The sequence below is a fragment of the Metarhizium album genome (assembly GCF_000804445.1).
Source record: "Metarhizium album ARSEF 1941 chromosome Unknown scaffold_7, whole genome shotgun sequence".
In the NCBI taxonomy this organism is placed as follows: domain Eukaryota; kingdom Fungi; phylum Ascomycota; class Sordariomycetes; order Hypocreales; family Clavicipitaceae; genus Metarhizium; species Metarhizium album.
This window is the reverse complement of record NW_024467581.1, coordinates 253,464-278,759: the sequence shown is the minus strand read 5'-3', so window position 1 is coordinate 278,759 and position 25,296 is coordinate 253,464. Positions and strand designations below refer to the sequence as shown.

Below are 25,296 nucleotides of genomic sequence, written 5' to 3'. Positions count from 1 at the left end.
CCCCCCCCCCCCAAGTGACGTTTGCCCACATAAACCGAGTGAAGGCTGTTGGTGAGACAATTGGATGGGTGGTCGGATTGATAGACATGGGTGATCCAACGACGCCACGGCCGTGCCCCTTGACCAGGGGGCCCTGTTCTAGCGGTGATAGCGGCCCTGGGCACATGTCGTGCATGCCTTTCTTGGGAACAATGCTCAAAGCGTATTCTCCACGGGGAGTACGACTCCGTAGCTTGGTATTGTCCCGGTCGTCTCCGCAGGCATTTCTCAAAGATGGGATGGTGCACTGCGAGCCCCTGCCTTTCTAGCTTAACAACTGCTCGAGTATGGAGCATGCCGAGGTGGTCCGTTTCAAAAAGCCCCGTCCCAATGTTGCGGTACCGGAGGTTGTGCGGTTTGAAGTAATAGCAGAGTTTGAGCTACGTAGTTATCAAACATTGAGCGAGCCCTGGGGAATCGCCGTATGCAATAATGATGGTTTGAGTGGTGATACCCTCAGAACGTCGTGCAAGCCAGTAGTTAACATAAACTTGGACAGGGATGAGTCAGGGGACAAAGACAGCTCCAGGCATGGGCTTCAACTTCCATAGCCACTGAGCCAATCTTTGAATTTGCATAGGCTGGCGGCCACACCAAGAACTAGAAGCCAATTAGGACCATCCAAGACCTGGCAACCCCTCCGATCCAACAATATCTGCTTACATACCTAACATCAGGGGAGCTTTCTGCAGCCATCCAGTGGCTTTAAGCGAACTGTATGCAGTCGATGCTGCTGTCAACTCCTCTAACGCTCTGTGCATCATATCCAGACTGTGTTTGTGTCAGGAATTGCAGCCGTTCCTGCAGAGCTAACGACGCAATACTCAGGGACCCGCACGAAATCACCACCAGTAAGTATTCTGCACTTCACAGTACTTCCTACCTATTGTAGGCTAATTGTACCATTGTACTATTGTCTTCGGGAGTAGCGGTGCAGAACGGTCAGCAGTAAACCAAGACAAGGCCATTGGTTTTAACGAGCCACGTGTGCCGAGTATGGACACTTGAAAAGGATGGGACCGTTCCTCGCCCGTCTCCCGACGGTGGCATTTGTTCATAGTTCAGAACAGACGGATCAAAAGGTGAGGCTTCTGTGGTACCATCCACGTGGAGCACTGAGGCGCCCCCAAAGATGATCAAGGCATAGTGCAAGAAGTAGGTGCAACCAAACCCCGTTATCGTCTCATGGCCTTGGAGAGTAGGGCGGTGTGGAGAAGATCGCCCGGAAATTTGTTGCGAACCTCTCGTAAAGCATGATCCAAATGACGATGTAAAAGCAAATCATGGGCTGCAGGGGCTAGACTTGCTGGGCTTCCGAGTTATGATGCAGAAACAATATATTCCAGGCGAGTCCGAGAGATGCCGGCGATGAACCCGACCATGTCATGTCAAGCCTTTAGATTGCAACCAAAGAACTATACCTTGACAAATTACTATTCCAATGTCTTGGACCGAGGGCAAACCGAGGGCGAGGAGTGGGCGGCCTGGGTCCAAGAGACATCCCCTCCTGCAGGGTGCGGATCGGCGAGTCTGCCGCTGGCGTTTCGAAGAATTCTTCCTCCGTGTATTCTGAGCGCATACGATACCGAATGACCGAATTGGCGGGTTCTAAAAACAGTTTCAGCGTCCGTTCTTCGTACAGGCAACGGGCAATGCCGTACATCATACGGAGTACGAAGTTCTTCGTACAACCTACGACGTCTGTCTTGCACGAGTGCAATACGGAGTACTCCGTACACTGATGAATCTTCAACAGCCGCCACATGGCCCTTGCACCACCTCGACTGGTAGCGGGGGGCTTTTCTGGAGCTTCCACGACCAGGGGCCGAGCTGTGTCGGAACGATTCTGGATGTGCAGGCACCAGGGTTGGAGCCTATCGTCTGTGGCTCCTTTTCCGTGTCAAAAGCCATTTGCCACGTACGTACTAACTAGTACTGGCGTGGTCATGGCTCGCTTGGCCCGGGCCTGGGGCACCGAATGCTGGTTGAGTTTTGGTGGTTGTGAATGCCGAGCGTCGATTGTCATCCATGGCCAGAGCGCCAAATAGCCGAGGGCCAATGTGATCCGCACGGTTTGTCAATGTTTGAGGGCCCGATGGCCAGGCCAAGGGGATGGCGTCCGTGCTTCTGGTCTGGGGGTCCTTGGTCGGCAAGTTGAAAATGCTTGCTTTGATGACTCCGATGGCAGTGTCGCGACATTCATTCAGACGTTACAAACGATGACTGCATTGGGTCGCGGGTCAGCAGAGCACCAGAAGCCCGCGGGACAGACTGGAGGCTTCTTGGCGCTTTCCATTTCTACGTCCCCCGGCCCTCGTACCTTCCAGGGGCCGTGAAATGAGTACAGTATACTCCGTATTGGAAGGAGCAATGGAAGACTGGGCATGCCGCTATTGATGTAGTTACCTTCCGATGTGGTGAGTCAATGTCAGGCATCGGGATCAGGACAAATTCTTGGAAACATTGGCCGACTGGCACTTCAGTTTGGCATTTAACTTACATTTTGACCGCTTGTTCATCAAATGCTTCTTTGTTCGCTACATCCCGCAATCCGCTGTGGTGCCGTGTGGAGTTGCATCTCTTCACCCTGGTGTTTCCATCTGCCCGTCACCGTCATCCGAAATGCCGCTACACTACGGAGTACCAGGGCTCTTGACTGTCAAACAAGACGTCCACAACAGATCCGAGCCTCATGTCGGAGAAGATTACATGGCAATGCTGTGTATCGACATCCGGAGTTGAGACAGTAAGACGGCTCCCGGAACCAGTTGGCTCGTGTCTATTGTCCAAGTTAAACACTCCGTATCCTCGACGGAATCTATTGTCATCCAACCACCACGTGTCCTGAATGGCGAGCTGCAGGCCTCAAGTCCGCAGGGCAGGACAAACGACGCTGTTGGCGACGACGCCGGGTTATCCCTGCTTTCAGTGGGATTATGCTTCGTTGTTTCAGCTATTCAGGAGTATCTTTGATCGGCTACTAGCGTCCCAATGAGACATGAATTTCCACGATGAAGCGCGCCACAAATACAAACAAGCAGCATCCCTCCACTCCGGTTTCCATCTTTCATAATACTACGGAGTACCAGGCCTTCTTTTTGCCAGGTTACTAAACCAGGATATGGCTGGTGTGATAAACGGTGCTGGGGCTGAGGACGCCACTCCAAAATAAATTTGCTGTGGCAGCAATCAAGGTCTGAACAGCGGGTGCCTACAGTTTCTCCCGAGTTCACTGCCGACACGATCAGTTAAATTGTAATCGTGTCTATCTGGCCCGGCAATGTCCCTTGTCCATGAAATTAGGCTGTCGGGGCCAGATCCCTTCCCGTCTGCACCGTCATTCTGTCACACGTCCAGCAAAAGCGAAAACTGTTTTCCTTCATCGAGAAATACTTGGTACTGGTAGAATTTCGCTTTGGTTCCGCCTCAGCTAGGGAATGCTCTGGCAACTGGTGCGGTGGAAATACGCCCTCAAAGGCCTTTGGGTGAAGAGAGAACGCAAAGCACCAATTAACAAACAAACAGAGATGGAATGATATGGATCGCTATTCCTGCTGTATAAAAGGAAAGTCTAGACCTCAATATATGAGTGAGCTTGGAATGAATAGGCTCAAGACTCTCAGGAGACTCCATAGCCGCATTTTTTTTTTTGGGTGGGGGGGGCTTATGCATCTCATTCTTCGTTGGGTTCCTCGAGCCTTCTGACTGCTAGCTTTGAATATACGGGACCATGTTGTATGTATTCACTTGTCCTATAAACGACACCTCTACCTCTACGCTAACTGAGACGTTCCGCAGGCTGAGATACTCTGGCGAGCCATTGACACGGCGAGAGTTCATCACGGCCATATGTATCCAGCCTTTAGAAACGCATCCAGCCCGGTATGTGCGAGACGATAATACGTAGCGTCAAGTCCTACGCTGGTCAAGCTCACTCACCAAGTGGTATTTTAGACGACGTCATACACAAAAAAAAGACATTCCCCATCAGTACGTATGTAAAAATAACGGACTGGCTTCTAGTACCCCGGTACCACACGGGATCAAATGCCATCGATTTCATTAATCGAAGACTCGGAGACAGCTTGGCTTTATTAATCATGTCAACATTCTATATGTTGACCAACGAAGTCTGGTAGGGTTGTCGAAGGCGGCATGCAACTCACAGATCCCACGGCCGGGCTGCCAGCGCTCGGCTCTCATTACACAAGTCGGTACAATCTCAAGCTAAATCGCGACGCCTCCTTAATCGAACATACCAAGCCGCCCACGACATACAGCATTCTGCAAAAATCTTCTTCAAGGGGTACACCCACGATAAGAATTACAATGACAACATCGGTCTCTGGGCCGAGAACCAACTCGGCCAGCATGGACCCAGAGTTCATGATGTTCTTCCAACAGCGTAATGAGAGAATCGTCGACATCATTGATGCTGCAAACGCTCAGGATATCCATCTAGACAGACTTATCATCGTCAATAGTCTGATCAATACTCCCGCTCCTACACCAGCTCCCCCCAACCACTACGTAAGATGTATGGGTGTTAAAAATAGCACGGTGAGCGATCCTCACACCGAAGCAGGCCTACAAAATACATCTTTCAATCAGTTGGTATACAGCCGACTTTTCGACAACGTTGCCCGACTTGGAGGCTTTGAAGTGCAGCTCACATATACAGACCTTTGTGATATAGACGAATAGTGCCAAAAGCCATTGCAGAGCTGCTAAGCGCCGGTCCTTCCAAAATACGAACCCAGTTCTTCCTGGCCGTTCCCTGGTGTACAATGCAGCCAGAGCTCGACGCAGTACTCCAATCTTGCCGCCAATCCCTTGAAAGTTACTTCCACTAATACCAGGAAATGCGGGAACATAGTGCTGCCTAGTCACTGGACCAGGATATCAAGGTGAACCATGAAGTACAGAGTCCACGATGGTCGGCGAAGCCGTGTCACTGGCAACTCCTTATTGCCACTCCAAGAATCTTGCCAGCGCGAGATACGCACCCCCTGTCACTGAGAAAAAAAAAAGGGATTGGTGCACAGACGCGTCAATTCGGAAACTACAGCTCCTCGTGGGCATACCAAGACGGCGACAAAATGCCGTCTTACCAGCCGTCCGTGACGTATTCCCGACAAGACATGCGGGTACGCCTCGGGACCCAAGACATGACATGCAGGCTGTGGATTTCTGGAAAAAGTTTGTGTGAAATGAGACTTGAGCAACGGTGCCGGGGAGCAATGCCGACGCAGGGAGATTTGAGACATTCGTCCAGGAAATGGCGCGAATACACAAGCCCGGGTGGATGATGCGAGTGCTTCGGGAAACGGCTGAAGCGGTCAAGGTCTGGCGTCGTTACTCTCAGTGCTTTTAGAATGCTCTCAGCGAGGGCATGTATCTCCAAGCTTTTGCAAGACTCAGCTGTTTTGAGAGGCCGGAGGACACCGAGCTGATTGACACACAATTCGCCAGTATGAAGCCCGTAGATACCATTCACGGGGCCGTAATGCGCATCGTCCGCCTAGCCACGGCCTAAGCAAGTTCACAGTCATGTTGCCTGGCTCACGGGATCTTGCATGAAGGACACAACATTCCGCATTCCGGGGCTGCGGTGGCTCATTCATTCTTCCACCGCAGCGAACAGAGCAAGCGCAAAGGGAACGGTGAATAGGAACGACGTGAAATTCTCGTCATCATCACAACATTCTCTGTAAGTTCCTGTGCTGGGAATTCTGTGCCGCTGAATGACTTCTCCTGGCGCGAGCATCACACTCATCCGCGGCGTGTACCTAGTGCAGCACTCTTATTGTTTTGGGACTTTGCACATAGCAAGAAGACACGGCATTCTTGTCGAGTGCTGTACTGAGAACTCCAAACGATCGTTGCGGGAGGCAGTTTCCCGGTGCGGCTCCCCAGGTGAGGTGTGTTGTTACCTGGATGCTCGCATGTCAGCGTCGTACAAGATGCGTCCCACGTCGTCTCACGTGTTTCTTCTGTTTGGTGTTGTCATCTTGCGTTGTGCAGCGTAAGTGTGCTCATCCCGTTGTATCCAACTCTGCTACCATTTCTGCTGATTCTCCCCTGCACACCAGATGAACAAACCCAAGTTCAAGGGTCGTCAAGCTCTGCGATACCTTCCATTGTCATTAATTCTTCTTGATGACCAACTCTCATTCCTCGAGGCGCAACGTGCTTCACCCCGTGGCAGACTCATTCTCCTTTTATACAACCTACACCTTGTCCGTCCTCAGTATTAGACTTGGGCGGGCGTGCAGCGCTTGACGCAGCAACTATCGAGGGATCCTATGGGCAAGTTTGCGGGAAATTCATGATTTTGCTATAGTTTGCCTCGGTACAAACGTCGTCATTGACAGACACTCGACATCATTGATGGATGGCATCAAGTCCAGGACTCAAAACAAATGTGTGTCGATGCAATTATGAATACTGTGGGTACTGGTGGCTCGGACAGCGCAATATTCAATATATTTGGTTCAGATGGACTAAAGCGATATGCGCAAGCGTTGAATCGAGAAAGACGGTCCGGAATTCCGAGGGGACCGAGTCGGTGTTCTCGGGAAATCGAAATTTTAGATTCTTGCCAGGCAGTAAGGACATTATGAGCGGATGTCAATGTCGGTAGAAGAGACGTACTAAGTGTACCGTCACCAGCAAGAAATGCCCGAGCTAGATTTGAAGCGCTTGGTCGAGGGTTAGGATTTGATGAGTAAAGTATAAGTGGTGAGAAGCTAGCTGTCGGTTTGCGGGATACGCCAGCATGACGAGTTCTCGGGAGGAAAGGGAAGATATTGTTCATTAGTTTGCGGTACCTCAAGCAAAGGCTCCGAGTCGATGATTGAGTCTGGTTTAGATAGTAGACAAGGCCTGCCCTAAAAATGAGCGGCGGTTGCCCATGCAGCCAACGCCGTTCCCAACGCAACCGCCAAGATGTTCGGTTTCAGCCTCATCGATGCACTGTCGTAAATCTCCGCCATATCAGTCGAATTAAGCCCGCCTCGCCTATCTTCCTGTCTGTACACCAGCGCCACGACTGGAACAGCACTGACAACCACCAGACCAGAGGTCTCGGACGGTTCAATGGGATACGTGGATGTGCTGATAACGCCCGTTGTCGCGGCGGTAACCACAACCAGAGGGTCGCTCAGAATTGTGCTCTGGTATGATGTTACAGTCAGCAGGTCTTGTGATGGCAAGTACACCTCACATCGTTGCGAATAGCTTAGTGACGAGAGAGGTCCTAGGTCTGAAGTGCAAAACGCATCTTTGTTTGCCTGGAAACCCCTGGTTCAGCAAAATGGAGCGATACTGGTCAGCTTGGGAGAGCCTTGATGAGTACTAGAAACAATATTCATACTTTGGACAGCACCACACCATAGTCTCTGACGGACCAAGTACATCCACATATGCCTCCAGTCTCGGAATGGGTTTCGGAACGCCATTCGGTGATGGAAACGCCGTCATGATTTCAGTAAAGACACCCTCCAGCTCCGTTGGCGGCTTTGTACCGCCGTGAACGACGCCGACCCGGTTCCATCCCGACGGACATCTCAGGCCGGGTGAATGATATACCAGATCCCCATTGTGGGGGGTGGCCGACAATTGGCGATACAACTCGTCAAGCTCCTTTCCGTAGGGTAGGCATCCTTCGTATTTTGGTAGGCTGCAGCTAGGAAAGCCGTAGAGTCCTCTAGTGTCGGCCAGTTGTGTTTCGATAAAGACGTTGGGCGTGGTGGTTGCGCAGGAGGGCGCGGGCGTGAACCTCGTGGTCAAAGGGCCAATGTTGGTGACCGAGTATCCAAAGTACTCGGTCGGCGTCGGCATCATGGTATTCCCAGGACCGTCAACGGCGGCACCAGTCCGATCACAGCATACGTCTATCACGTGTCATGGTGGCTCTGCGTGATAGCATGCCTTGCGGATGTGTTGGCCCGTCGTGGTGCCTTGTGGGGTTTTGGGGCAGAACAAGTTTGAGTTTGCGAGGTTTGACGAGAAGGGACGAGGCTTCGCTTTATAACAAGGCGTCTCAGCTTTTGGGTTTCGTGATGGACAAATTGCATCTCGTCTGCGCCGGATGCCAAGACCGAGACAAACATGGGAGTCGAGTGGGCAAGTGCGCTCGGCATCACTTGATGTGGGTACTGACTGCAAGTACCAAGATCCCTAGTAGTAGGTGCCTGCCCATGTATTCAGGTCGAGAACCTACTTATTGCTACTACTAAAGTACTTCAGTACGTACTAGCACTCGGCAATCCAGAGTCGGTCCAGAGTCTAGACATCCAACAGCCGTGGCAACCTGCGAGCCCTCTTTAGCACCCAACCAGTTGACGTCTGACATCTGGACCAACCAGGCGGCCCATGCCGTCTGCTCACCAGCGGCTCAGTGGATGTCGTCTATCAAGCATGACCACCGGCGGCAGCTGCCAATGCTTGGCACTTCAATAATACGTGGAGTCCAGGAGCACCTGTCTACCCGCTCCATGGTGCCAACTGGTACGGAGCACTACTTCTCAAGTGGGTGGGACAAAAATGGCCAAGCATTGAACGCTCAACTCTGCTCTCGGTAGACCTTTCGTCTGTTGGCCCTTGGCAGGGCGCCAGCTCTCACCCAAGGCAGCTTGCAACATTCATGACCAACAAATTTCCTATCCGCCCCGGTCAAGGAGAATCCCAAATGATTTCGGATGTCGCCATCAAGAAGTCTCCTCGAGTTCTAGCCTGATCCAGCTCACTGAAAATTGCTCAGTAATGCCACCGGGCTGCCTTGAAGCACTTTCACGTATTGATTCACTTCACGGGGCGACTGATGAAGAAGCGTGTTATTCTCGGACCAAGGTGATGTATTCAAAAGGACGGCTTTTACAGCGTAAAGGCCGGCATGCAACATCGCAGGTTGAGGGGCACAGCTATTGCCAATAATGCTGCCGCGAGTCCAGCCAAACATCTCTTCGACCCGTCTACTCGTCGCAGTGGAAATAAATGTCTGTGGTTCTGGCGGTTAGCCAATATTCTGCTCAGAATCTCAACAGAGCGCGATATCGAAAATGCATCAGTAAAAGCAGTAGAATCACCGACAAGCTCATTCCCGTCTTGAAACATGTTTTTTTAAATTGCATATCATCAGGAGCAGACATTCACATATGGGCATGGGGGCATAGTCGCCATACCTCAAGCTGTTGAGCACTGAAGCGTGGCAGTCGACACATTTTCCTCATTCAGCGTCGGGAACCGAGACCATCCGAGGCGTTGGTTGTTCACCATTTGACCCGCCGACAGGAAGCCTGAACGGTTGAAAGGGAACAGAAACAACAGAGGCTGCAAAGGCAGCCAAGACAACCCAAAGCGCGTTCATGTTGGAGAGTATCGAAACGAGGGATGATCGTAGTTCGGCCAGGGAGCTACTCCAGAACAGTGTAGTGTGATCAGCCGCGAAATAGAATCGTACGTAGTACGAGATATCAGGAACAAAGAGTCTGACGGTGAGCATATCTTCCAAAACAAAATCAGTTCACTGGAGATAAATAAGTGGCGACGACGCCCATTTCAGCGAATTCCCTCGAGGCCACCTCGACAGCCATGTGCACGATTCGCCGGCCGGTGCAAAACACCCCAGAGGCTGCGAAACAGATCGAGCGGCACCATATGCATTGTTCTCAGCCGCGCGCCTTTCGAATCCGGACTTGCAACACGGAAATGATGAAACAAGGGACATGAGCGGGTGATGGTTCTTGGACACTTCTGCCTGCCAATCAACCTGGCACACGCGGCGTTTCAGAAGGGGTCTGAAAGAGGCCACCCGGTCGCAGATATGAGGGATGCCTTGTTGCTTTGCATGCGAGTGATGAGCGAACAACAATCCATTGCAGTGTATGCATGCGGCCGTTGATAAGGTCGGTATAACTTCAGGGAAACCGGTTCTGCTACAGGCGAGACGGGAGAAGAATGTTGGTGATGCCAACTCGCCAGCAGGAGGGCGAAATGGGTGGCGGGACAAGACTGAAGCGGATTAGCGGACTCGGAGGAATGTAGCAGCGAGCGCTCGTCACCAGCTCCTCATGTGCGTAGCATCGGCACCTGAGGAGCGACCTAGTCGGTACTTGGCTTAGAGGCCTACCTAGGTACTTGGGCTCATACTAAAGTGCTACACAGCTACCTAAGCACTTAGAGATAGTAATCACTCCGCACTCCGTCGGTACCTGCTGCCCAATCGTGCTAGATGCTTTTTGCCTCGTCGCGGTCAGCTTTGAGTTTATCTGACGCCAGCATCCGTCTCCATCCCTCTAATGCTGTCGCCGACTTTCTCCCCTTCCCCGCAGCAACTACCTCCATCTCAAGACTCACCAGCCAGAGATTCTGCTCGGCCCAGACAAGCCCAGCATGCGCACGGCATCTCTTCTCACAACCACCGCCATCCTCGGCTCCTCCCTCGCCGCAACAGCACCCGCACCCCCCCAAAACACCAACTCGCAGAGGCCTCGCCTCTCGTACGAAGACAGCGACAACCCTCTCCCCCTCGTCATTTGGCACGGCCTAGGCGACGCTACCGACAGTAAAAGCCTTGCTCAAGTCACCCAGCTCGCCGGCACCATCGCCCCGGGCATCTTCGTCCACATCATCAACCCTACCCGGGATGGGACCAACGACCGCACCGCCACCTTCTTCGGCAACGTCAGCGAGCAAGTACAAAGAGTATGCGATCAACTGGCTGCGCACCCCATCCTCTCCACAGCGCCTGCCATCGACGCCATTGGCTTCTCGCAGGGCGGCCAGTTCCTCCGCGGCTACGTCGAGCGGTGCAACTTCCCCCCTGTCCGCAACCTAATCACCTTTGGCAGCCAGCACGGCGGCATCACCGACTTCAAGGAGTGCGGATCCGTCGATTACATCTGCAAGGCGGCCATGGCGCTCCTGCGCTTCAACGTGTGGAGCAGCTTCGTGCAGAGCCGCGTCGTGCCCGCGCAGTACTACCGCCCCGTCGAGGATGAGGGTTACAACATGTACCTAGAAAATTCGAACTACCTGGCAGATATCAACAATGAGCGGGAGCTCAAGAATGAGGCTTACAAGGAGAACCTTGCTACTCTGAGCAAATTCGTCATGTTTCTGTTCGAGAACGACACCGTTTCGATACCCAAGGAGTCGTCCTGGTTTGGAGAGGTCCAGGTCAACGGGCGATATATGCCCCTGAGGGAGCGCAGGCTGTACAAGGAGGACTGGCTGGGCTTGAAGGTGCTGGACAGCAAGGGTGCGCTGAGCTTCAGGACGATAAAAGGCGAGCACATGCAGATTCCGGAGCAGGTCCTGAATGACACCATGGCTGAATTCTTGGGGCCGTTCAACAAGACGGCCGTTTCTGCCGGCGGCGACGCGTCTCAGGAGCTGTAACCGTGCTTGTGTTTCTTGTACAGTCTTGTTATGTATTAATACGGATCAGGCACATAATGAGGGTTTCGAGTTTGGCTTTCTGAAATACAAGGACAAGGTGACGCTATTCTCTATCAACAAGTCCGTCGACTTCTCGGTGCTTCATCACCGTGTGTAAATCAAGATGGGAGTGCGGATGAAGATGCCACTTGAAAACCTTGGTCTCGTTCATGACAAGCACGCATTTTCAACGCCTCAACGCCAATGCAACAACCATGTTCCATGCAGCATGACCCTCAACCTCAAAGTCCGGCACACCGGTATCTTTGTTTTTCTATTGATTTTTTCTCAAGTCTCTCATCATTTTTCATATTTTCAGTCATCCATGGCCTTTTTAGCCGCAGCCTTTTGCTTCTTCAACCTGGCCTTTCGCTCCGTAATCTGCTTGTCCAACTTGTCATCGTTGCTCTCCGCATTGAGCCTGTCCTGCTTCTTGGCCCTCTTCTTGGGGGCAGCAGACTCGGGCTCGGCGCCAGCATCCAGCGACTTGCGCTTCTTGCCGACATTGGCCTTCTCAGCGCCCGTCGCCTCGGCCTCTTGATCGGCCACGACGTCCTTGTCGTCGACCCAGAGCTCGTCAGTCAGCCAGATGGGCAGGGCGGCGGTGTCGGGGCCCTTGATGTAGATGCTGCGGACATTGCGCCACTTCTGGGGCACCCACTTGCCGACGAGGCCAGTCACGACGGCGTCGACGTTGTCGGCGATCTGCTCGGGCGTCCAGTTCGCGTAGCCGATTCGAACGGCGGTGTTGGTGGTTGGGGAGAGGCTGACGAGCGCCGAGCCGAGGGCCTTTTGGATTTCCTTGGCGATTTCGGCAGCTGTGCCGGCATTGATGTGGCTCTTATCGTCCTTGTTGGTCTTTTGGCGCTTTGCCCGCTTGCCGTCGACTTTGGGCCGCTTGGCTGAGAAGACGACGGGGATGGGCCGCTTGGCGGTGGTTTTGTAGAATGTTTTGCCGAGGACCTTGGGCAGGCGATTGATGATGCGGTCGTCGGCGAGGAAGATGTCGTGCTCGGAGAAGAGCTTGCGCTGTGCCTCGTACTGGCCGTACTTGGCTTTGAGCTTGCCGAAGTCGATGACGCGGGTGATGCGCTTGCTCAGCTCGGCGGGGAACTCGTCTGAGCCGATGATGTTCTTGTAGGCTCGCTGGGGGTCGGCGGTGATGGCGCAAATGGTGCTGTTCTCGTCTGTGTTGAGGGAGTGTGGGACGGGTATCTTGCCGGGCTGGAGACGAGCCTTGTCGGCAATGTGACGCTTCGTGGTGAGCGTCAGCCAGACGGGAGTGTCTCCGTCGTCGTCGTCGTCATCCTGGTAAAGGTTTCGCTTGGTTGCCTTGTCAGAGGTTTCTTTAGCGGCCTTCTTGATGTGCGCTAGGAGAGCCTTGGAGGCTTTCAGAGTCTGCACTGACCGGTTAGCGTTTTGGGAGGTTCCAATGTGACAGACAGGACGAGGTGACTGCGTTGCTGGCGAGGTACACACCTGGTCGGGATCGATCGACGTCAGGGCATTGGAGCCAACGACAGCAACCTCCTTTGAAGGCGCCATGGTTGCTTAGATACTGGTGTGCAGCCAGTTGTTAATGAAGAGTTGGTGGAACAATGGCAGAATCGCACCGTTGGGATGGATGTCTTTTGTCCAAGGCGGTGATGAGAGGCAGTTTTTTTTTTCTTTCTTGCGACCCAAAAAAATAGCCGACCTTGCTTCGGAAGAAGCAAGTCCCGCGTCTCCGCTGTATGGGTCCGGACCGGACGGCGTCTCCCCACCCCGAATGTCGGAGGTCGCCCGGCGGGCTGGAATGCAAGCAGGACTGACTGCTGCAAGATGCTCAGTTTCACCAATTTTTACCCAGTATCAGGCGCGAAGTTTCCCCAGGTGACTTGCGTCGGGAAATTGGCGTTCGACCGGGCATTTGAAAGTAGCATACGGTGCAAGTCGAGATGTCGCGGCACGCTTTGGACTGGCGACGCGCACGATGACGGCGAAGGATCCTGATCACCACCCACATGCTGTGATAAGGACCGAGGCTAGTTGGGACAGACCAGACCATATTGTCCTGCATCAGGACCGTTTCGGGGAGCGGATACGGCCAGGCATCTCGATGGATGATGCCAACACTGCCCACGGAGGAGTATGCCGGTTTCCCTGGCGCTAGTCGAGGATACTACCGCTGCAAAACTGCATACACCAAAGAGCGTGCACAGTGAATCTTGCATAAAGGAACTATTTTCGTCGCCATGAGAACATTGACTGAGCATGGCGGTTTAGACGTGGTTAAGGTCCGGCCGAGAAGGTGCAGGGAGCAGCATTGGACTAGACGGTGGTAACTTGCATGTTTTATCCTTTTACGGGTTGCAGGGTCGGAGCAATGGCGCCGCGAGCTGAGCATGGACTCATGTCCAGGAGTCGGGACATGGACGAGGCAGGAAACGGACGCGACGGCGGCGGGTGGAGACGTGTTTGCACAGGAGGCTGGCGACTACCTCGACCCAGGTAGGTACTTTGCAGTTGACCAAGTACCTAAAGTACTCAAGTACCTACTCAACGAACTACGGATCGACCAAGTACTGAAGTACACATGAACTGGCAACGTGATGAGTTCGCAGGTCCGAGGCCACCGGGTGGTGGGCGCGACAATTCTTGACGTGAACAGATGCAGGTTCAGACGAGACTCGGATGTCGAGGGAGTATCATTGATGGACGTGGACACTGGATTTGGAATGTCAACAGGTCAGGTCAGGCCCGTCACAGCCCACAGGCCAACAGGTCAGCCGGCGCAGTGAACGGCCCAGGCCAGGCCCAGCGCCCAATTGATGCCCAGTGCAGAGCAGGCTGCAGCGGCCCAGTGGACAGTCCAGTGGTTCAAAGGGTCGAGAAACAGCGGCGACACAGTGAATGCCCTGCCAAAGTGCTCCCCGTGCCCGCTCCGCTCTGCTGGACGGTGTGCAGTGCGCACCCCTGCAACGCCAACCCAACGCCAACGCCAACGCCAACGCCAACGCGATGCGCTTCATCGCGTTCGTGTCAGAGTCCACTTTGCCCGCCAGGCCTCGCTTACTTGTGTCAGAGGCAATGTCTCCCGTTTATTAAAATACCCTCGGCCGCTCCTCTTGCGTCCGACGTGCCCTTTTGCACCTTTGCTTGCACCACGCTGCACGCACGCCCGAGGCCCAAAGTCCTGCGTCGAAGCCAATCTCCATCTGTATACCACCCTCCCTCGCTCGACGTGTTCCTGCGGCCAATCGTGATACTCATCGAGCATATAGACATTCGACGACCGGAAACTCTGCATCTCTCTCTCCATCGCCAGCCTCTGGGAGCCTCTGCCAGCCTCTGCCGGTGGGCGTCTTGGTCCCCCCTCCAGACCGCCGCCGTCTCTTGTTCGCGTTTGCAGCCTCGACACACGGCCAAAGAGACGAGCCATTTGGTGACACGCCAGTATGGTCCTCCTGGGCCTCGCTGCCTCAATATCCCGTTACTAGAAGAAGTACTATTTCACCATGGACTCGTCACCGCCGCGTGCTGCTGCTGCTACGCGCAACGGAGCCGCGTTGCCATCCACGTCCTCCACGTCCGTGTCTGCCTTGGCTCGTCCCTCGACTTCGACAAGCACGGCTGGCACAAAGCGACCTGCACCGTCCTTGCTGCCTGCTTTCGAGCCCCTCTCGTCGTCACCGGCGCTCCCGCGTCCACTGAAACGCCAACACACGGGAGACGCAAACCTCAAGTATCCTACGCCCGTGCCCACGTCCAGCACAGGCTTCTTGTCCAGCTCGCCGCCTCGCCGACCTGCTCTGGTCCGCGCCTCCTCCGAACGCGCCCCTCTGTCGGCCGTGCCGGCTGTTGAGCTTCCTGAGAATGGGGAAACCGTAGGTATGGGCCGGTCGTCTAACTCGTCCCAGTTCCAACTTTCTGCCAACCGCCTCGTGTCGCGTGTTCACGTCAAGGCCCGTTACGTCCCGGCTCCAAGCCCTCTGGAAACCAGCAAGATCGAGGTTGTCTGCAACGGCTGGAACGGCCTGAAGCTCCACTGCCAGGGGCGCACCTGGGAGCTCTTCAAGGGCGACAGCTTCACCAGCGAGACGGAGGGCACCGACCTCATGGTGGATGTCTTGGATGCTCGTGTAATGATCCAGTGGCCGAAACGTAGCGTCGTTACGTCTGAGAACCTGGCAAACTTGTCTGATTCGAGCTGGGACGATTCCCCCCCTCCATCGCACATGCGAGGAGCCCCGTTGCTGCAGTCGTCGCCTCTGCGAAGGACTACACGCATCACGTCGCCCGAGAGTCCGACTCCCATGGGCAGCCTGTCGAGCTCCCACCGACTCCAGGCCATGCTCCCCGGAGCTGTTGGCCGCGAGGAGCGCATTCAAATCTACGAGGACGACGAGCCGGAGCTGCCCGAGCCCAACGCTGACGATGCCACGGGCGTCCATGTCAGCATGCGGACGGATGCGACCGCCAGCTTCTCCAGCGAGCTAAGTGATGCCGAGGACGAGAATGACCCCGACGAGGAAAACGACCCCATTGTCCACTCGTTTGGTCCCTTTGGCGCCAACCTCGCAGGGAGACTGGCCTCGATATCGGCACGGTCTCCCAAGCAGCCCGGGCCACTCCATCGCCGTCCTCACAACGTCTCCTCCAATGAGACACTGAGCACCGTCGAAACGCCATCCGTTTCTTCGTCGCCTGTCAAAAAGCCAGCCGTTGGTCCCAAGGTCGCGTCCACGCCCACGACGGCCTCGACCTCGGCCGACGAGACGCATGACGTGCCATCATCACCACCCGTTGCACCTCGAGCCACCAAAGAGGACACCCCGACTCCGTCCATCGAGGTCGACCCCGCCGTCACAAATCATGTCGTGAACCAGCTGGCCTTTTCTCGTCTCTCGTCGACGCCCCTGTCCACAATCATGCAAAACCTGCCCGCTGAACACAGGGCGGGCCTGACAAGAGATGCGGTCCGCTCCAGCATCGAAGGCACGCGCTGCATTGGCATAATCAAGCGCCAGGGCAAGGACGCTGCCGGAAAGGCCCTCGAAAGTGAATATTACTATGTCCCAGAGGAGGACGACGACGAGCAGCGCCGCGCAGCCGTCGTCGATGGTCTCCGAAAGCCCAGTCTCCGCAACTGCAGAAAGCAGCACAAGGTCTGTAGCCCCCTGACTTGGGCCCCGAGGAAGAGCAGGAACTGACACTGTACAGCAATACTACTGGAAGCGTCCCAAGACTCCGTAACGTCATCCAAGTCTAGGGGGCACAGCTTAACGTTTAATCCATTATCGCTAGTACGGACATGGCTTGATCTTTTAATTTCACGTACATAATCGACCCCGGTATGATATACGCGCGTCTATGGGTTTCGACATTGTTCTTTTTATCAAGACGGCGGGGATGAAGGAAAAGCCCATGCATAGCCCGGCGTTGGTTTGCTTGTCCGATGGGTGGAGATGATTTTTTGTTTTTTTTTTGTCTTTGTGTTTATTGTGTTTATTGTGTGTGTGTGTGTGTGCGTTCTCTCTCTTTTTCTCCGTGGTGACAGGCCGAGAAAAGTTCATGAGAGGGATGTCCTTGATTCTCTGGCCCCGCTTGGATGGTGAGGTTGGAGCGCGTCGAGTGATTGACTTGTATGGTAGTGGATGCATGTGCCGACCAAGTAGGGCCAGTACCAAGTAGCATCTTGTCGACAGCATGAGGAACCTTGGAGTCTTTGTATGTGAGGTCCCTGGAATCCAGCTCGCGACGTGATGGACGCGCACTGCGGTTCTCTGGATGGACGTGCGGCCGCCGGTGCCCCGCTTGATTGTCGCCGCGTTTATTATGGCGGCGTGCTCGCTTGTCCAGAGGAATTTGCAAGGCAAGGACTCGGGATGACAAGTTCAGCACGTACAAGTACCAGCAAGTATAGGTACTCAAGCAGGTACTCCGTAAGCCGCGCCGAGATCAATTGATCCAATCAAGAAACCCGGTCGCAGGGCCCCGCCGGACCGTCCTATCCGTCCGTCCTTTCGTTCAAGGTGGCGAACTCCAAACCGCCTCGTGGCTCGACTTGCGCGACCTGCTCGGCCACGTCAACCGCCCAGCTGAATGATCCGTCATGCCCGAAAGTACGACGACGACCCCGATTCCAGCCCGCACAGGAGGTTTGTCCACCCGAGCCCGACGGGCGGGGATGCGTTGCGTTGCGTTGCGTCGAGATGCTGACTGCGGCCCGCCGTCGCGATGGCGACACGTAGGAGGAGCCGGTGGCGATGGCTCTGCGCCCGCGCGGGCCATGTCCGCCGCCGACGCGTGGAAGCCCGGTTTCGACAGGCGCCAGAGCTGGAGCAAGGAGGACCAGAAGCACGCCCTGCAGATGTGTACCGTCGCCGGCATCGAGACGGGGCTCGGCTTCACCGAGACGAAGAACGTCTCGGACGCGGCCGGCCAACGACAACGCTGACTCGCACAACCACCCAGGCCAAGAGGAGCGGGCGAGCGGGCGGCAAGGAAAGAAGCAAGTCGGGTCAGGGTCAGGGTCAGGGTCAGGCTCATGACACGGCGCGACGAGCAGCACAACTGCCGCATGCTACAGAGACGCCGCAGGAACGGGAAACGTTGTAGAACGCAATGGCTACATTATATGCTACCGAGTAACCTGTCCCGTCTGTGTAATCCGTGCCATTCCATGACCGTGCCCAATTCCCCAGCGCCAGATATTGAAACGAACGACAAGGAAGAGTAACGGCGTCAACCGTGCGGAGTCGAGTGCGCTCCCGAGGGTGTTCAAACTATTTATTCTTCCTCGTGATACATGTGTCACCACCATACTCCCCCTTCCCGACTCCCCTAGAATACCTTGCCACCGGTGGAAAAATACTCTCCCATGACGCTGACAGCATAGGCTGTGCCCGCCACCCAGGCGGTGCCAATCACCACCTTGCGGCCAAGGCTTCTCTTCTTTGCAATCTTGAGTTCCGGTCCTTGTCCGGCCGTCGCGGGGCGGTACTGAGGCGACTCGTAGTTGACAAAACCAGTTGGGCTGGCAAAGCTGCTTGCGGCCGACCGGCCCATCATGTCGATAGGGTTAACGGTAGCGCCCTGGTTTTCCGCAAATGACGGCCCTGGCCGAACCTTGCGGAATACGAGGACATCGCCGCCACCTGATGCCATTTCATAGCCTTCTGCCCGCAGCGCGCTGAAGTAGGGAAAAAACTTGGACGCGTTCGAGACCCGGAGCAAAATTTCTGCGGGCGTAGCAGGGCTCGCAGTCTCAATGACGCCAGACGACGTTTCGGCAATGCTCATGGTCTGACTGACAGGGTCGAACGCAAGCGACTTGTACATAACAGGCGGCCTCTCGGTACCCGTTTCTGTTGCAGCAAACTGAGTCTTATTTGCCTTGCCTTTGTGGTGTCGCACAAATGTTGGCCCAGTGGCTTTGCTACCACACTCTTCGTCCCAGCTAGTCTCCAAACCTTGAGGAGCCCTCGAGTAGGGATCCTCTTCTGCCTTCATTTTCTCTAGAGGAGACGTCGCCGTTGGCGTAGCTCGCTTGATGGTGTTCCTATCCAGCGCCGGTTGTAGCTTTGCCGACTCAATTGGAAAGCTTTCATCCAGAGACGACACTTCAGCCTCCTCCTTTTCAGAGCCATAAACGCTAGCTCCTGCAGCTTTGCTAGTCTGCGTCTTGGCGGCTAGGTTCTTTGGGAACAAAGTCGTTTTCGACCACGAGTTCGATGTATTCCAAGAGGTGGCGAATTCATCCGGGAAGTCCTTGGCATAATTTCCCGTCATTTTGGCACCGTCGGCTTTCCGCCCGGGACGACCAGTAGTCTCCTCTGTGTCTTTGCCACTGGAGTCTCGGGATTTCTCCTGCTGAAATTTGGCTCGTTGGAGCATCGTGTGTTTGCGGTTTCGGTATGCCCTTCGGAGGACATCACCACGAATCTCATCTGCGGTCCTTGGTTCAAAATAGGACTCCCCTGAACTGTCATAAGCGCTGAGGCTGCTTGCTGTGGGATCGAGTTTCTCACTTGGCTGACCATTTGGTTCATTGTGCTCGATCGGCTTGTATGACTTCAAGTCGGAGTAAGCCTTGGAGGCTTCCTCAGGATGTGTCGGGTAGGAAATGGATGGCGAATCGAATGATTGAGGTTTGTACTTGTCCAGGTCTGCGTAGTTCTTGGTGAGCTCCTCGGGGTGAGCATGCTTTATTTTATCAGACTGCTCGTGGCCAGCCGAGACGTACGTTGGTAGGTCCTCGTACTGCTTGGAAACCAGCTCGGGATGAACACGCTCCGTCGTAACGCCATCGTTGGGGAACGAATCATACTTTGCCAAGTCACTATATTGTTTTGAAGCCTGTTCAGGGTGCATCCGTGGAGTTGCGGGTCCGGCATTAGGATACTGAGAGTACTTGTGCAAATCCTTGTAGTTCTTGGACAACTCTTCTGGCGTCGGTTTTCGAAGACCATCAGGCTCGTTCCACTTTACGGGTCCATATTTATGCAAATCACTGTATTCTTTGGCAGGGTCCTCCGCAGGGACTGCCACTTTGGCGGGGACTGGTTCCGCTTTAGAGGTTGGGTCTTGCTGCTTCACCTGGTGGGCCTTGAGGGCGGCATCAGGAGCTACAAAACCAGTCTTGTAAGAGTCTAGATCATCATATTTCTTGGACTGTTCTTCGGGAGTAGGTTTTCGCAGGCCATCAGGTTCATTCCATGTCACAGGGCGGTACTGGTTGAGATCATCATATCTCTTGGAGAGTTCCTCGGTGGTGAGATCGCGCAGTCCATCAGGCTCATTCCAAGTAACGGGGCCATACTTGTGTAAATCATTATAGTTCTTGGACAACTCCTCTGGAGACTGTTTAGGAAGGCCAGCTGGCTCGTTCCATTCCACAGGCTTGTACTTTTTCAGGTCATCGTATTTCTGCTCAGACGCTGCGGCGGGAGCGGTTTCTTTCGAAGTATCGGGCGAGGCGTACTTGTCCAAGTCCTTGTACTGTTTGGACTTTTCTTCCGAGTTGGGCTTTTGCAGGCCATCAGGCTCATTCCAAGTCACAGCTGTATACTTGTCGAGATCACTGTACTTCTTGGAGAAGGGTTTCCGTGGGGGATTTGGGTCATCGAATTCGTCAGGGCTGTACCCTTTCAGCTCGGATGCCTGTGACGCGGATCGCGTATGGGACTTGGATGCGGCGGTGGTGGTTTCTGGGTGCTCTCCGGTTGATGTGGTCGCATGCCAGACAGACTCAGGAGTGACGCCGATTGAAGTCTGCCGCCTGCCATGTAGGTAGCCGCTGAGACGCGATGACCAGTGTCCCGAAGGCTGTGAGCGGTTCTTTTTGCCGCCGGTGAACAAGTGATCAATCGCCTCGCGCTCGACATCTTCAATGTTCCTCCCGGGGCGTACGCCAGCGAGCTCATCGGACCGCGACTTGACGTCATGCTTGATGTACTTGGGGGCCGGGGATCCGGTGGGGCCACCGGTGAGGTGGGCAAAGGCCGACTTCATGGCAGTCTGAATGCACTCATGGCGAGGCTTGTTGTTCCAACAGAGTCTGCGATCCACAGACTCCATGTATCGATAGCGATGGGGGCCGCGCCAATGACGGCGTCGAGGAGAATTGTGATAGGAATTGCCATCACCGTCTCTGGTCCAGGCACCGAACCAGCAGGTCCTGCATTGCCCGCGTCTCGAGCGAATGGGCGCTGCGGCGGAGACACACGAGAGCCACGTGCATGGCCGCGGGCGGCGGGCAACCGTGGATGTCGGCATGACGGAGGACAACATGATGGCGGCGAACTGACGTGCTGCTGCTGCGCCTGCGGACTGTCAAAGATCTGGCACCTTGAGCATTGGTCGGGAGGCCAAAGCGACGTGACAATTGTCCTGGCGGGGACGGGCTTGAAGTCGGAAGAGGTTCTGGAGAGGTTGAGCTTCAGAGGTGGAGGAGGCGAGCAGAAGAGGAACAAGTGATTGAGGGGAAAAAAGGAGGGCGAGGGGGAAGAGGAGGACTCGGGTGCAACAATGAGGCACACGATGGCGAGGCGGCTTAGGACCGGGGGACACATGGAGTGGAGTTGATTGTGAGAGTGACAGGCGGACAGATGAGCCACATGTGACAGGGAAGTTGAAGTGGACCGACGCGGACGAGGTGGGCATCGGAGATGCGGGGCAGGTTGGAGGAACTTGATTGGCCAGCGCAGCTTGGCTTGGCACCCAAACCATGGCACGCAGCAGAGGGACAGGCACAGATCAGAAGTGACGGCCGGCATCAATCGACAAGGGGATTGCTGGTCTGTGCTGGAGCGCGAGTGCACGTCGTGAGCAGCCTCAAGGCGGCTTCGGCTCTGGCCATGACTGTGCAAGATGAGATGAAGCAGCGCACGGGGACACACACGAGAGCGCTGGAAAGGCGGAGGCGTCGACGATGCAGACGCAGATGCGGGATTGGGGAGGCGCGACGGACGAGGCGCGGAAGGAACCAGGCAGGGAACCAGTCCACAACTTGTCGGCGAGGCGACGCGGTGCACTGCCACGGTAAGATGGTCTTTGAGAGAAACAACCGCGGCCCTTGCATCGGGCATCTATTTTTGTCCGACATGGACCAAAGTCGACATCTCCAGCGCTGCGACGTCCATTCAAAGTCAAGTGCTGCCCGAGAGCCCCCGGTAGTGGGGGGCTATCACGGAATTCACGGGGGCCCGACCACCATCATTTGGCCGTTGGCGGGGGCCTCGGTAGAGCCACGGCAAACAACCAGCAGCCAATCAGGTCACGATTAATCCCAGTTCCCTTCCCTACATTGTCACAGGTCAACATGACAAGGGTCGAAACACTCACAAGTCGCCTCTCCTTTATTCACGATTCTGATATCGGCCGATCCCAGCGGCGCCCAAGCCCGCAATATGCTCACCGCAGCCCGTGCCAGGCCCGGATCGGATCTCGCCCGGCCCACCGCATTCAACAGTCGATGTAACATTTTTGGTACCATGGCAAACGTCTGGCAGTTGCTAATTAGTTGACTCCATCTTACAAGCTCACCTTTGGGTGTGCCGGCTACCTTGCTGTTGTTGGCCATGTCGACCAAGGACATGAGCCTTTCTGCTTGGGTCGTGATGGTATTGAATATCCAAAACGGGGTTTGAAAAAAAAAAACACACAGGGAAGCTTCCATTCGCGGCGGGCACAGAAAACACGGCCGCTCGCGACCGGATTGAACGCTCTGTAAAGGAACCTCGTCCCGGGACCGTAGGATCTTGAGGAAGTCGTTGCGACCCGTTCTTATGTCTCGAGGACGCTGCCAAGTGAATGACTATAGGGTCTTGGAGAAGTCTATAATCCCCTGTTCGCCACCTCTATTTGACAGTTCCCCCTTCGACAACACAAATTGAACAACTACAACATTCTAAACATCTCGGCAAATATTGAAGCTGCCTGTAGCCTAAGATCCTTAATCAGTCGCCATCATGAAGTACGCGACTGCCGTCGTTGCTCTAGCCGCCGTTGCTGTTGCCGCTCCGGTCGAGGTCGACAAACGCAACAACACGTGCCCCAATACGGCCAATGTCGCTTGCTGCAGTATCCCAATTCCCATCCTCGGTAATCTTCTCTGTAATGTCGTCCAGCCCGGAGGGGCTGCCTGGGCTATTCTCACAGCTGCAATGATATGGGCGTAGGTGTTGAACATTCCATAAGTGGCTACGCAAAAGACTGACTTTTCTCTAAGAGGGCGGTCTCATCAAAGTAAACCTTCTCAACTGTATTAAGCTCTCTTAAATACCAGTCATATGGATACTCGTTGGATGGGTGTTGCGGATCGTGGTTGTAAAGCGCTGTGGCGGCAGATGACAGATAGCCGCGGTATATTCTGCTAACCTTGTTTAATCTTTAGCGAGGGCACTTATCTACTATTTCACTCTATGAATTACAAGCTTGCGCCACACAGGTGCGCCTTTTGTTCTCTCAGTGTTTAAAAATCCATCGAGGAGCACAAGTAAGAATACAGCGCTTACGCCAAACCTCTATTGCCGGCGCACTCCTCCTTTGCTTACAGCATACGTTCCATGGCCGGAGAGTACTAAAAAATGCAGCAAGGACAGGTAGCGCTCTCCTGCAAAGAAAAAAAAACACGTTCTGCGTCTGTGGTATGCCATTTGACCGGGGTATCAGATGCATAACGCCTTCCGAGCGGCTCACTATAAATCTGTTGAACGCAGTGTCAAGTCATTAGCTGAGGAGATCCATGGTTACCCGCAATCTCACCTTTCAGGACGTCTTTGGCCAGTTTAGGCATCCCTGCTAGACCCTCACCTCAGTGACGGCAAAGCATTAGCTTTGATATGGAGTTTCGATTCACTTGAGACCATTCCACAGCCTTGAGGAACGTTTGCTCGGGGCTTTTGATTGCAGCTCCAGAAGCACGACTGTGAGACTCTAATAGAGCCAGCTAAGTCTCGAGATACGGATACTGCTGTTGAACTAAACTGAATTCACGTATTCGACAGAAGATGGACGCAGATTCTCACCGTGGCATCACAGTGAAGCAATGCCCTGTGTATTAGATTATAAGTAGTATTGAAGCTTAATCTTAGCTCCAACGTACAGAGCTATACTTTCAAGCTATGTGGGAGCTAGTAGTTATTTAGGCACATTCTACAATTCAAGTTTCATTTTTACGCCACAAATCTTTAAACCAAACTTTTAATTGCAGTCAACTAAGATGACCTAATCACTAAGAGTCGTATATTATCCTGGAGCATCCCACCTTGCTCATTTCATTTCCATTCCTTGAGCATACTGCACCTTGCCTGACAACAAATCGTCGACCCCTCTCCGAGTTACGGATGCAAGAGAATCGCAAACTTCAGCCTCTTCTTCTTTATCACATCCATCAGGCATTCTTCTTCCCCCTTGCCTTTCCCCTCAGATTGATCCAAGTCGCATTCGAAGCATCATGGACAATGGATACCAAGACTAGGTTTTTGATCCTCTCCGACACCCACGCCGAAGACGGGACACCTCAGATGACGTCTCTTCCACCTATAGATAGACGTAGCCACACACTGCAGCGACCTCACGGAGGAATCTAAAATGGCCGAATTTCGCACATCACTCCAGCTTTTAAACAGCATCGACGCCCCTCTCAAAGTCGTCATTGCCGGCAACCACGACTTTACATTGGACACGCCCAAATTCAAGCAGAAGCTCGCCAAGAAAAATCCTTGGACAGAGCCAGAACTCATCAAGAAAGAGTTTGGCGACATGGGAGAAGCCCGGAGCCTCTTCCACGACGCACGAGCAACTGGCGTCCATATTTCTCGATGAGGGAACTCACCTCCTTGTACCCTCGAAAATTCGACACGGCGGAAACGATAGCTGAAAAGAATACGGAGCGGCGACAATACATCAGCGACGGATTCTGTCGGACGAGCCATTGTAAGGGGGATGATGGGCTGGTACAGCCGGGCTTACAGACGCTTTTCGTCAACGCAGCTATTCAAGGCCCTGGCGAAGATGCCATGCAGTTACCATGGACGGTGGACATTGAACTGCCGAGGAGTGATGCGTTGGGTGAAGGTGATATTTAGAGGTTGCTTGTTGGTCACGGTATTTGCTGGTTCGAGGGATCAAAATAGGGCCCGGATCGAGGCGCATGGGAACCGCAGGAGCCTTCTCACGCTGTAGGCCGTGCGTCACGGCGCCTCTTCCATTCAGCCACGGCGGCAATGACCAACGGCCATTGGCATGGAGTTTGGGAGATTCTTTCGTTGTCGTGGCCCCAGCGGCCAAAATTCAGGCAAAGCCGCCGCCGGGGTTCAAGTTGGGCCA

General features: G+C 54.3%; 9 protein-coding genes across 9 annotated transcripts; 6 read left to right on the top strand and 3 right to left on the bottom strand.

Annotated features, from left to right (window-relative positions):
* Window positions 1–4,368: 4,368 nt before the first annotated feature.
* MAM_03554 (uncharacterized protein) lies at window positions 4,369–4,735 on the top strand (the record flags this gene model as incomplete). The annotated part of the gene is made up of 2 exons (XM_040822353.1): window positions 4,369–4,569; window positions 4,625–4,735. 2 exons carry the CDS (start codon window positions 4,369–4,371, stop codon window positions 4,733–4,735), a joined length of 312 nt encoding a protein of 103 aa, XP_040679496.1.
* A 2,194-nt stretch (window positions 4,736–6,929) lies between these two features.
* MAM_03553 (uncharacterized protein) lies at window positions 6,930–7,881 on the bottom strand (the record flags this gene model as incomplete). Its single annotated transcript, XM_040822352.1, has 2 exons — window positions 6,930–7,341; window positions 7,415–7,881. The coding sequence occupies 2 exons, from the start codon at window positions 7,879–7,881 to the stop codon at window positions 6,930–6,932; spliced, it is 879 nt and encodes a 292-aa protein (XP_040679495.1).
* Window positions 7,882–10,434: 2,553 nt separating this feature from the next.
* MAM_03552 (Palmitoyl protein thioesterase) lies at window positions 10,435–11,442 on the top strand (the record flags this gene model as incomplete). The annotated part of the gene is made up of 1 exon (XM_040822351.1): window positions 10,435–11,442. The coding sequence occupies one exon, from the start codon at window positions 10,435–10,437 to the stop codon at window positions 11,440–11,442; it is 1,008 nt and encodes a 335-aa protein (XP_040679494.1).
* A 354-nt stretch (window positions 11,443–11,796) lies between these two features.
* MAM_03551 (electron transfer flavoprotein alpha-subunit) lies at window positions 11,797–13,026 on the bottom strand (the record flags this gene model as incomplete). The annotated part of the gene is made up of 1 exon (XM_040822350.1): window positions 11,797–13,026. One exon carries the CDS (start codon window positions 13,024–13,026, stop codon window positions 11,797–11,799), a length of 1,230 nt encoding a protein of 409 aa, XP_040679493.1.
* A 1,952-nt stretch (window positions 13,027–14,978) lies between these two features.
* MAM_03550 (Forkhead-associated (FHA) domain protein) lies at window positions 14,979–16,716 on the top strand (the record flags this gene model as incomplete). The annotated part of the gene is made up of 2 exons (XM_040822349.1): window positions 14,979–16,628; window positions 16,684–16,716. The coding sequence occupies 2 exons, from the start codon at window positions 14,979–14,981 to the stop codon at window positions 16,714–16,716; spliced, it is 1,683 nt and encodes a 560-aa protein (XP_040679492.1).
* An 859-nt stretch (window positions 16,717–17,575) lies between these two features.
* Window positions 17,576–17,920, top strand: MAM_03549 (uncharacterized protein; the record flags this gene model as incomplete). The annotated part of the gene is made up of 2 exons (XM_040822348.1): window positions 17,576–17,585; window positions 17,715–17,920. 2 exons carry the CDS (start codon window positions 17,576–17,578, stop codon window positions 17,918–17,920), a joined length of 216 nt encoding a protein of 71 aa, XP_040679491.1.
* A 386-nt stretch (window positions 17,921–18,306) lies between these two features.
* On the bottom strand, window positions 18,307–21,042 carry MAM_03548 (uncharacterized protein; the record flags this gene model as incomplete). Its single annotated transcript, XM_040822347.1, has 1 exon — window positions 18,307–21,042. The coding sequence occupies one exon, from the start codon at window positions 21,040–21,042 to the stop codon at window positions 18,307–18,309; it is 2,736 nt and encodes a 911-aa protein (XP_040679490.1).
* Window positions 21,043–22,934: 1,892 nt separating this feature from the next.
* Window positions 22,935–23,144, top strand: MAM_03547 (uncharacterized protein; the record flags this gene model as incomplete). Its single annotated transcript, XM_040822346.1, has 1 exon — window positions 22,935–23,144. The coding sequence occupies one exon, from the start codon at window positions 22,935–22,937 to the stop codon at window positions 23,142–23,144; it is 210 nt and encodes a 69-aa protein (XP_040679489.1).
* Window positions 23,145–24,558: 1,414 nt separating this feature from the next.
* On the top strand, window positions 24,559–24,792 carry MAM_03546 (ser/Thr protein phosphatase family protein; the record flags this gene model as incomplete). The annotated part of the gene is made up of 1 exon (XM_040822345.1): window positions 24,559–24,792. The coding sequence occupies one exon, from the start codon at window positions 24,559–24,561 to the stop codon at window positions 24,790–24,792; it is 234 nt and encodes a 77-aa protein (XP_040679488.1).
* Window positions 24,793–25,296: the final 504 nt, after the last annotated feature.